Here is a 12,249-nt window from a genome sequence, read left to right on the forward strand (position 1 = left end):
GGGTAGAGATGGTGGTGGGTGGAGTAGTGAAGGTGGTGGGTGGGGTAGAGATGGTGGTGGGTGGAGTAGTGAAGGTGGTGGGTGGAGTAGTGAAGGTGGTGGGTGGAGTAGTGAAGGTGGTGGGTGGAGTAGTGAAGGTGGTGGGTGGAGTAGTGAAGGTGGTGGGTGGAGTAGTGAAGGTGGTGGGTGGAGTAGTGAAGGTGGTGGGTGGAGTAGTGAAGGTGGTGGGTGGAGTAGTGAAGGTGGTGGGTGGAGTAGTGAAGGTGGTGGGTGGAATAGTGAAGGTGGTGGGTGGAGGGTGGAGTAGTGAAGGTGGTGGGTGGAGTAGTGAAGGTGGTGGGTGGGGTAGTGAAGGTGGTGGGTGGGGTAGTGAAGGTGGTGGGTGGGGTAGTGAAGGTGGTGGGTGGGGTAGTGAAGGTGGTGGGTGGAGTAGTGAAGGTGGTGGGTGGAGTAGTGAAGGTGGTGGGTGGAGTAGTGAAGGTGGTGGGTGGAGTAGTGAAGGTGGTGGGTGGGGTGGTGAAGGTGGTGGGTGGAGTAGTGAAGGTGGTGGGTGGAGTAGTGAAGGTGGTGGGTGGGGTAGTGAAGGTGGTGGGTGGAGTAGTGAAGGTGGTGGGTGGAGTAATGAAGGTGGTAGGTGGAGTAGTGAAGGTGGTGGGTGGAGTAGTGAAGGTGGTGGGTGGAGTAGTGAAGGTGGTGGGTGGAGTAGTGAAGGTGGTGGGTGGAGTAGTGAAGGTGGTGGGTGGGGTATACAATGTTTCTTATTTATAAATACATTTTTCTTATTTAAAATCTCGTAACAAAAAATTGGGGTGTTTTTTTTGGAGCTGGAACTGATTAATGGCTTTTCAGTTAGTTTCAGTGAGGAAAATTGATTTAGTATACAGTGGTACCCCGAGTTTCAGCCATAATTTGTTCCAGAAGGCTGTTCGAGTGCTGTTACCAAACGAATTTGTTCCCCTAAGGGATAATGTAAATTAGATTAGTCCATTTCAGACCCCCCAACAGTACACTTAGAAAAGCACTTGCAATAATACACTTACATTATTGTTCGAGTTGGGAGCTGTACAAAACTCGGGGTACCACTGTATGAGCAAATTGAGTTACAAGATTGGTCACTGAACGAATTAAACTTGTAAGTCAAGGTACCACTGTATTTTTGTTTTTTTATTATTTACATACCGGTCATCTCCCACAGAGGTATGGTGACCCAAAAAAGAATAAACACTTTCACCATCACTCACACTATCACTGTATTGCCAGAGGTGTACTGATATCCCTCTAAACTGCACATACCGTCACCCATCCTTCATAGTGCAGACACTGTACTTCCCACCAACAGGACTCAAGTCCAGCTAACCAATTTCCCTGAATCCCTTCATAAATATTATTATTATTATTATTATTATTATTATTATTATTATTATTATTATTATTATTTTTAAGAATAATAATAATTTCTGTGAAGATGAATACACAGTGTTAATATAATTTTATGTTGCAGGTGAAGAGAAACAAGGAGAAAATCTTCAGTGTGGGTTGGAAATTTCAAAACCTGTTAGTAACTCAGTTAAATATTTACAAAGTATTAACTTTTCACAGTTGATTTTAAGTGAAAAAGTAAAGATAAAAGAAAAAGGACGACATACACCAGTTTTATCAATTCTACAAAAAAGTACAAGCAGGAGCAAAGAATATACACGTCAGTTTTGTGTCAGTGTTTACCAGAAAAGTGAATGGCTTTGTGGGTGTGACAAAAAGAATGCTTTATTCTGTTTTCCATGTTTACTATTTGGTGGAGACTCTTCATGGACAAAAATTGGCGTGACTGACTTAAGGCATTTACCACAAAAAGTAATGAAACATGAGCAGTCATCCAAGCATATAAATAACGTTATTGATTTGTCAATGCTTGGTAAAGTGAACATTGCAGCTCAAATTGATTCAGCATACAAGATTTCAATAGCGAAACACAATGAAGAGGTTGAAAAAAACAGAAATGTATTGTCCAAAATTATAAACTGCATAAAATTCTGTGGCAAATTTGAGCTCCCTCTCAGAGGACATGATGAAACCTCAAGCTCCAAAAATCCAGGTGTATTTCGAGGCCTAGTTGATTTTGCCTGTAGTTTGGATTCTAGCTTAGATGCTCATATACATAATGCTGCAGTGTTTAAAGGAACATCAAAATCAATACATAATGAACTTTTAGAGTCTATGTTAGAAATTTGCAAAAACAAAATCAAGGAAGAAGTGAAGAATGCTGAATACTTGGCAGTTATGTGTGATGAAACAATGGATAGTTATGACAAAACACAAATGGTGATTGTTCTAAGGTACGAGCTATAAGACAAACTTGTTTAGAGATTCTGAAGACTTTTTAGCATAACCAATCAAACAGCACAAGTATTGTCAAGTGTTTTGTTAAAAGAGCTGCAGATTTTAATTGGTGATCTTCCACATAAGCTCACTGCTCAAACTTACGATGGTGCAGCTGTGTTAAGTGGTGTCAACAAAGGTGTGCAAACTAAAGTAAGAGAAGTGTATACCAATGCTCACTTTATACACTGTTATGCGCACCAACTGAACTTGATTCTTCAGCAGGTGACATCGCAGAATACTAATGTTCGAATATTTTTTAACAGCTTGTCAGGAATACCAGCATTTTTTTCAAAATCTCCGCAAAGAATGACAGCATTGGAGAATACTGCGGGCAGTCGAATTCCAAGGCCTTCTGCAACACGTTGGAATTTCAAGAGCAGAACAGTTAATGCTGTGCAGGAGATGAAAGATGCACTGATTGAGTGTTGCACTATTCTAGAAGCATCTAACTCAAGAGATACTGGATCTGCAGCAGCGGGTATCAAGAGGATCCTGAGTGATCCTGAATTTCAGTTTTGGTTGGAATTTTTTTCCAAAGTGATGCATCACGTTGACATCATGTTTTCTCAGCTTCAGTCTAGAAATATTAATGCAGTTGAGACTAATGCCTCTTTAACAGCTTTTGCCTCTTCAGTTCAGAAATTAAGAGATGAATGTGATGCTTCCACAATGCCTTCTGAACCAAAGAGAAGAAAATTTAATACAAATAAAGCAGTTGCTGCAAAAGAGGTTTGTGACGTAATTTTATTGCAATGTAGAATGAGATTCAGTTTCACGAATCATTTGGAAGCTAGCCAGTTACTACTAGCGAGTAATTTTTCAACATATACTGAAAACTTCCCTAGTGATGCACTTGAGCATGCAGTTGCAGCCTATCCCATGCTCAAAAAAGATAAATTGAGAACTGAACTCTCTGTACTGTATTCAAGAGTAGATTTTTGCAAATCAGAAAAACTTATTGCCTTGCTAGAGATGATAAATGACAATCATCTGCAGTCAACATTTTCAGAAACTGTCAAGCTGTTAAAAATTTTAATAACAACTCCAATGACAACAGCAGAAGCAGATAGATGTTTTTCAACCTTGAAAAGAATAAACAAATTTTTGTGCAGTACAATGGTGAATGAAAAATTAACTGCTCTAGCAATGATATCAATTGAAAACATGATGATAACAGAAATGAAAGATTTTAATGAAAAAGTTATAAACCATTTTGCGACGTCAAAAAATCGACACTCGGATTTTGTTTTCAAATAGTTGTAACATCATCAGGTCAGCTAGCCACGTCTCCACCAGCAGGACTGTGACAACATTTACGGGTATGTATCTGTGAATGCTTATCATTATTAAATTTAGTTTAATTTTAAAAATTATTAGTTTAATAACGTTTATTATGCTGTTCTACGAGGCTTGCAGTCACACGGTCCCCCATTCTATTTTTTGACGAGCCGCTACTGCCTGTTACACTGAAGGTAAAAAAGACAGCTGTGGATACTGCTACTACTGCCATCACTGTTTGGACTGGCTTACACCACAACAATGTTAATATTAATAGTGACGGTGCTAATGACAGAGTGGAAGTCAAGGAGGAGAAAGATGATCATTATTCTTGAGTGTTTCAATATGGTGATTTTGCAAGTGAACGTAGATACAGGTCCTCCATCACAAGTCTGGCATCATTGGGACCTGTAGTGTGCCGGATTACTGAGTTTGCTGAATTACAGAGTGGTTAAGTTAGAATGCACTTAATAAAATTAACCAACTTGACTTACACAGTTCATTGAACATCGGCAAAAATCGAACATTTCCGCTACTTTGAGTTCAATTTCAAGGTACTTTTCGTCATGAAAGCAATCAAAATCATGTCTATTTCTGTAATATATCTTCCATTATATCAAATGAGTCCAAAAAATGAGAATACAACCATAAAAACCATACAAAAATATACTGCAAAGAGGCGGCTAACGGCTGAGAAGTGAACTCCCTTATTTATCGTCCATCATTTTTATTTTTGTTGTACATTAAGAAGCATCTTTCCATCATACATTGCCCAAGTTTCAATGAGGTAGCCCAACAAACAACCGAGAAAAAAATTATTTATTATTATCACACTGGCCGATTCCCACCATGGCAGGGTGGCCCAAAAAAGAAAAACTTCCAAACTACAAATTCTCTGCATTATATTCACACCACACATTGCCCTCAGACATGACATCTCCACTGCCTCCAGCCTTCTCCTCGCTGCAACATTCATCACCCATGCTTCACACCCATATAAGAGCGTTGGTAAAACTATACTCTCATACATTCCCCTCTTTGCCTCCAAGGACAAAGTTCTTTGTCTCCACAGATTCCTAAGTGCACCACTCACTCTTTTCCCCTCATCAATTCTATGATTCACCTCATCTTTCATAGACCCATCCGCTGACACGTCCACTCCCAAATATCTGAATACATTTACCTCCTCCATACTCTCTCCCTCCAATCTGATATTCAATCTTTCATCATCTAGTCTTTTTGTTATCCTCATAACCTTACTCTTCCCTGTATTCACCTTTAATTTTCTTCTTTTGCACACCCTACCAAATTCATCCACCAATCTCTGCAACTTCTCTTCAGAATCTCCCAAGAGCACAGTGTCATCAGCAAAGAGCAGCTGTGACAACTCCCACTTTGTGTGTGATTCTTTATCTTTTAACTCCACACCTCTTGCCAAGACCCTCGCATTTACTTCTCTTACAACCCCATCTATAAATATATTAAACAACCACGGTGACATCACACATCCTTGTCTAAGGCCTACTTTTACTGGGAAATAATTTCCCTCTTTCCTACATACTCTAACTTGAGCCTCACTATCCTCGTAAAAACTCTTCACTGCTTTCAGTAACCTACCTCCTACACCATACACTTGCAACATCTGCCACATTGCCCCCCTATCCACCCTGTCATACGCCTTTTCCAAATCCATAAATGCCACAAAGACCTCTTTAGCCTTATCTAAATACTGTTCACTTATATGTTTCACTGTAAACACCTGGTCCACACACCCCCTACCTTTCCTAAAGCCTCCTTGTTCATCTGCTATCCTATTCTCCGTCTTACTCTTAATTCTTTCAATAATAACTCTACCATACACTTTACCAGGTATACTCAGCAGACTTATCCCCCTATAATTTTTTTATACAAAGGAACTATGCATGCTCTCTGCCAATCCCTAGGTACCTTACCCTCTTCCATACATTTATTAAATAATTGCACCAACCACTCCAAAACTATATCCCCAAAAATCATATATGGCAAGCCCAAGCCAAGTACTGGAAATAAGTCACTTTGTCTGACTTTTTTGGGTTATCCTAGGTTCTCTATACATACACTGCTATGTATGATAATCTATGTAACTGTATTTGTGTATACCTGAATAAACTTATTTACTTCTAGTCTGTCAACTGAGTACAAGAAACCGCCCATTCACTTATTTCAACTACCCAATAAAGTGGTCAGAAATTGGCAATTTGGCCAATTTCACACAAATTTCAACAGATGCAAATTTCAAAATAGGATCCAGAATAAACAATGTAGACATTCCTGGCACTAAAATAACATTTTCTCTGTTCATTAGTCACGGCTACAGGCCCCTCTTATATTACTCTTGCTTACCATTTGGAATTTTTATTCACAAAAAAAAAAAAATAAAAGATTTACTGTTATGCAGACTACTGCATTATTGTAATAATTGTATAAATAATGTCAATCCATTCTTGACTCCATACTGGAATTTGGACTGGCAGGTGGACAGGTATTGGACGGTGACGTCATTTGTTTACTCTTGAGCTTCGCTAAAGAATAGAACATTTTCGCTACTGTGAGCGCAATTTCAAGGTACTTTTCGTCATGAAAGCAATTAAAATCATATCTATTTCTGTAATATATCTTTCATTCTATCAAATGAGACCGAAAAAAATGAGAATATAACCATAACAACCATACAAAAATATACCGCTAAGCGGCCGCTAATGGCTGAGAAGTGAACTCTGCTATTTATGGTCTGATTTCTTTCATTTTTGGTGTACGTGAAAAAGTATCTTTCCATCATACATTGCCCAAGTTTGAATAAGATAACCCAACAAACAACTGAGAAAATAATAATAATAATAATATAATAATAATATTTTTTTTTATTTATTTATTATCACACTGGCCGATTCCCACCAAGGCAGGGTGGCCCGAAAAAGAAAAACTTTCACCATCATTCACTCCATCACTGTCTTGCCAGAAGGGTGCTTTACACTACAGTTTTTAAACTGTTGTTAGGTAAGACACATATGCAACAGTTAGGTATCTTTATTATGAAACGTTTCGCCTACACAGTAGGCTTCTTCAGTCACTTTAAGGGTGATGGACTGATTACATCGTCTTCAAGTATCTTCTGCTTCTATGAACTTTTCTGTACTTGACTGAAGAAGCCTACTGTGTAGGCGAAACGTTTCATAATAAAGATACCTAACTGTTGCATATGTGTCTTACCTAAAAACCTGTCGGTATTTTATACCATTTTAATGTTCAGTTTTTAAACTGCAACATTAACACCCGTCCTTCAGAGTGCAGGCACTGTACTTCCCATCTCCAGGACTCAAGTCCGGCCTGCCGGTTTCCCTGAACCCCTTCATAAATGTTACTTTGCTCACACTCCAACAGCACGTCAAGTATTAAAAACCATTTGTCTCCATTCACTCCTATCAAACACGCTCACGCATGCCTGCTGGAAGTCCAAGCCCCTCGCACACAAAACCTCCTTTACCCTCTCTCTCCAACCTTTCCTAGGCCGACCCCTACCCCGCCTTCCTTCCACTACAGACTGATACACTCTTGAAGTCATTCTGTTTCGCTCCATTCTCTCTACATGTCCGAACCACCTCAACAACCCTTCCTCAGCCCTCTGGACAACAGTTTTGGTAATCCCGCACCTCCTCCTAACTTCCAAACTACGAATTCTCTGCATTATATTCACACCACACATTGCCCTCAGACATGACATCTCCACTGCCTCCAGCCTTCTCCTCGCTGCAACATTCATCACCCATGCTTCACACCCATATAAGAGCGTTGGTAAAACTATACTCTCATACATTCCCCTCTTTGCCTCCAAGGACAAAGTTCTTTGTCTCCACAGATTCCTAAGTGCACCACTCACTCTTTTCCCCTCATCAATTCTATGATTCACCTCATCTTTCATAGACCCATCCGCTGACACGTCCACTCCCAAATATCTGAATACATTCACCTCCTCCATACTCTCTCCCTCCAATCTGATATTCAATCTTTCATCACCTAATCTTTTTGTTATCCTCATAACCTTACTCTTTCCTGTATTCACCTTTAATTTTCTTCTTTTGCACACCCTACCAAATTCATCCACCAATCTCTGCAACTTCTCTTCAGAATCTTCCAAGAGCACAGTGTCATCAGCAAAGAGCAGCTGTGACAACTCCCACTTTGTGTGTGATTCTTTATCTTTTAACTCTTTAATAATAGTAATATCTTTATTTACTACACGTACATGTACAAGGTATACAGGCCTAGCTGACATCAGTAAGTAAGTAAGTTTATTCAGGTATACACAAATACAGTTACATAGAATTATCATACATAGCAGCATATGTGTAGAGAACCTAGGATAACCCAAAAAAGTCAGACAGAGTGACTTATTTCCATTGTGGTCCTTTTACCTTATTATTATAATATAAATGTTATAATATTTTCTTATTATTCTATAATGAAGATAACATCTTATTATCATACTAAAAAGACTATCTACTACACGAGGGTCATTAAGACTATCTACAATACAAGGGTCACTATCTACAATACGAGGGTCACTATCTACGAGTGACATACTACTGTATAGAAAGGCACTTGTTATGCTGAGTATTTCAAGAAAATTAGGTCAGTGTCCCAGGATAACACCCACACCAGTCGGCTAACACCCAGGTACCCATTTACTGATGGGTAAACATAGACAACAGGTGTAAAGAAACATGCCTAATGTTTCTACCCTGGCTGGGAATTGAATACAGTGGACCCCCGGCTTACGATATTATTTCATTCCAGAAGTATGTTCAGGTGCCATTACTGAACGAATTTGTTCCCATAAGGAATATTGTGAATTAGATTAGTCCATTTCAGACCCTCAAACATGCACGTACAAACGCACTCACATAAATACACTTACATAATTGGTCGCATTGGGAGCTGATCATAAAGCGGGGGTCCACTGTATTTACCAAAAATCATATATGGCTAATCCAAGCCAGGTATTAAAAATAAGGCACGTTGACTTTTTTGGCATTATCCTAGGTTCTCTACACATATGCTGCTATGTGTGATAATCTATAGAGAGAAAATAACTTTTTTGTTTCATGTTTATGGTGGAGTACGAGTGTATATCATAGTTAGCCCTGTGCTATACTCCGTTTTCTCTAATATAAGCCACCAAGACAAGGATAGGAGAATGTTATTTGTTTACCATATCCTCTTCATAACTCTGTCGAACTGCTCGGTATTATGCCAAATATTATTCATTCTGGAGTATTTAACGTGTTTTATGTTATTTATATTGTTTCTTATGTCATATTAGATCAATTGTGATAGGCAAATAAGCTGTAGTGTTGATATTAGCATAATAATAAAGCATATTCTCATGCTTCATAAGACTGAGCTCATGGCAACCGACAGTGGCTTCAAAGCCACCTTATCTTTAGTGGATAATGTACTGTGTAGGTGCTTTACATAATGCGAAGCATTTCTTTTATTCATTGGAACCATGACTAGGGCCAAAAGTAAGCAGGTTAAAACAATAAATGGAGAAAAAGAAATTGGAATGACTTATGCAGCAAGTAGCACCACCAAACAGTACCAGCAGGTTGGTGTGGCGACCCTGGAAATTTGAAATTATGCTAGCCAAAATTAGTGCCGAATAACTGAAGGAACCGAATAACTGATTGCCGGATTTGTGATGGCGGACCTGTATAAGCTTCTTAGTTTTCATTAGTTTTTAATGGGTCTGACAGAATCTTTAAATTATCTTTGATACTTGTTGAAACTCAGTAGTAGTAGTAGTAGTAGTAATAGTAATAGTAGTAGTAATAATATTAATAGTAGTAGTAGTAATAATAGTAATAGCAATAATAATAGTAGTAATAACAGTAGTAGTAATAATAGTAGTAGTAGTAGTAGAAGTAGTAGCAGCAGTAGTAATAATAGTAATAATAGTAGTAATGGTTGTAGTAATAGTAGTAGTAATAATAACAGAAGTGAGAGATTGACCCAAGACTTGTAAGAGTGGACTACACAGTATGATAAGTTATGAACACAGTGGACTACACAGTATGGTTAAGTTATGAACACAGTGGAGTACTCAGTATGGTAAGTTATGAACACAGTGGACTACACAGTATGGTAAGTTATGAACACAGTCACCTGTTATCCCTAGAGAAGGTACATAAATTTTTTTCTCACACAGCATCAAGTATACAGTACACACAGTTTAATGTAACATCTTTTAAAGGTTGTGATAAAAACATACTTAAAAATAACAATATTTATTCATAAAAATATTCTTAGTCATAAGTATGATACATTGGTATTCATTGGTAATGTTTTTAAATGGCTCATATTGTACTTAATAGGCAAGTCTTGATGTGTACCAGATGTCTGGAGAGGAAACTTGAAATAATAGTTTGAACCTTGGTAATTGATACAACAGATTGGTTTAAATAATGTGAGCAAACACCAGGACATATATACAGCCTCCCCTCACTTAACAACTGAGTTCCATTACTGAGAGTAGGTCGGTAAGTGAATTTATTTATTTATTTATTTATTTATTTTATGTCTTTGCAAACAGTACATTGAGATTTTGTATTTACAATAGTGGGTTGCAATGCAAAGAGAGCCTCTATTATGCCTAGGCATTATGGGCCAGCTTAACATTATTGGCTTACAGACTACTTAATACTAAGGAGTATATCATAGTTGTACAGTAGGATAGTAATTATTTCATAGTTGTACAGTAGATTATTAATTATAAATGAATCAAAATTTGTATAATACAAAGATATATTTATATTCGAAAAAGCTTTTTGTGTAAACAATGATTCAATTATATTCTGTCAACAATGGATAAAAGGTTCAATGTGATTTTTGAAGTTATGATGTGGGAGTACATAGGTGAGTAAGTGTGTACAGAGTATTTAGCATTTAGTCTAGGGTGGTTAAGTGGCTTTTGAGAAGAGTCTTAAATTGATTTTCAGACTGGGTTACTTTAATATCTTCTGGTAATGAATTCCATATTTTGGGGCCCTTTATGTACATAGAGTTTTTACACAGTGTGATATGGACACGAGGTATATCAGAAAGAGATCTGTGTCTTGTGTTGTGGTCATGTGTCCTGTTTAGGCTGGTGAGGAGAAGTTTGAGTGGAGGGTTTATTTTTGCGTGTATTGTTCTGTGTATGTAGTAGGCACATGAATAAGTATGGATGTTCTTAATGGTGAGCAGATTCAGACTTTTGAAAGTTGGTGGAGTATGCTGGCGGGAGTGGGAATTTGTTATCATTCTTACTGCTGCCTTTTGCTGGGTTATTAGGGGTTTTAGGTGATTGGATGCTGTTGATCCCCATGCACAAATTCCATATGTAAGATAAAGGTATATGAGTGAATGGTACAATGCCAGGAGAGCTGATTGTGGAATGTAGTACCTTATCTTTGATAGTATGCCTACAGTCTTGGAGATATTCTTCGTGATTTGTTGTATGTGTGTCCGGAACTTAAGGCTACTGTCAAGGTGGATACCTAGGAATTTTCCCTCTGTGAGTCTTGTGCCTGATGATCCATTTAGAACATAAGAACATAAGAACGAAGGAACACTGCAGCAGGCCTACTGGCCCATGCGAGGCAGGTCCAAGTCTCCTACCGGCTTAAGCCAATGCACCCAACCTAGTCAGGTCAGGTCACCTTGACTTAAGGGAGGAACACGGCAACCGTCCTGGTAGCACAAGCTAATCAGGTCCAACTCACACCCACCCACATCCACTCATGTATTTATCCAACCTATTTTTAAAGCTACACAACGTTCTGGCCTCTATAACTGTACTTGGGAGTTTGTTCCACTCATCCACAACTCTATTACCAAACCAGTACTTTCCTATATCCTTCCTGAATCTGAATTTTTCTAACTTAAAACCATTGCTGCGAGTCCTGTCTAGGCTAGATATTTTCAGCACACTATTTACATCCCCTTTATTTATTCCTGTCTTCCATTTATACACCTCAATCATATCCCCCCTAATTCTACGTCTTTCTAGATTCAGGGCCCTTAGTCTATCCTCATAGGGAAGGTTTCTGATACATGGGATCAACTTTGTCATCCTCCTTTGTACATTTTCCAGAGCATTTATATCCATTCTGTAATACGGTGACCAAAACTGTGCAGCATAATCTAAATGAGGCCTAACCAAGGATGTATAGACTTGAAGAACAACCTGAGGACTCCTATTATTTATGCTTCTTGATATGAAGCCAAGGATTCTATTAGCTTTATTGCGAACACTTATGCACTGTTGTCTTGGTTTCAGATTACTGCTAACCAGAACTCCTAAATCTTTTTCGCAATCCGTAATATTAAGATCTACATTATTTAGTTTATATGTGGCATGGTTATTGTCCTGTCCAACATTTAGAACTTTGCATTTGTCTATATTAAACTGCATCTGCCACCTCTCCGACCACTGCATCAGTCTATTCAAATCTTCCTGGAGTGCTCTAATGTCCTCGTCAGAATGAATTCGACGGCCTATTTTGGTGTCATCGG

The 12,249-nt window shown here is 38.4% G+C and overlaps 1 protein-coding gene across 2 annotated transcripts in view; it reads left to right on the forward strand.

Moving 5' to 3' along the window:
* Positions 1–11,977, forward strand: part of LOC128698395 (zinc finger MYM-type protein 1-like) — a 46,765-nt gene extending 34,788 nt beyond the window's left edge. For both annotated transcript variants that reach the window (XM_070080575.1, XM_070080574.1), the window contains exons 4-5: positions 1,502–3,698; positions 10,068–11,977. In XM_070080575.1, coding sequence (XP_069936676.1) covers positions 1,502–2,346 — 845 coding nt within the window. In that variant the 3' untranslated portion in view covers positions 2,347–3,698; positions 10,068–11,977. The remainder of the gene's footprint in view (positions 1–1,501; positions 3,699–10,067) is intronic.
* Positions 11,978–12,249: the final 272 nt, after the last annotated feature.

Source organism: Cherax quadricarinatus, unplaced genomic scaffold, assembly GCF_038502225.1.
Source record: "Cherax quadricarinatus isolate ZL_2023a unplaced genomic scaffold, ASM3850222v1 Contig626, whole genome shotgun sequence".
Taxonomy (NCBI): Eukaryota; Metazoa; Arthropoda; class Malacostraca; order Decapoda; family Parastacidae; genus Cherax; species Cherax quadricarinatus.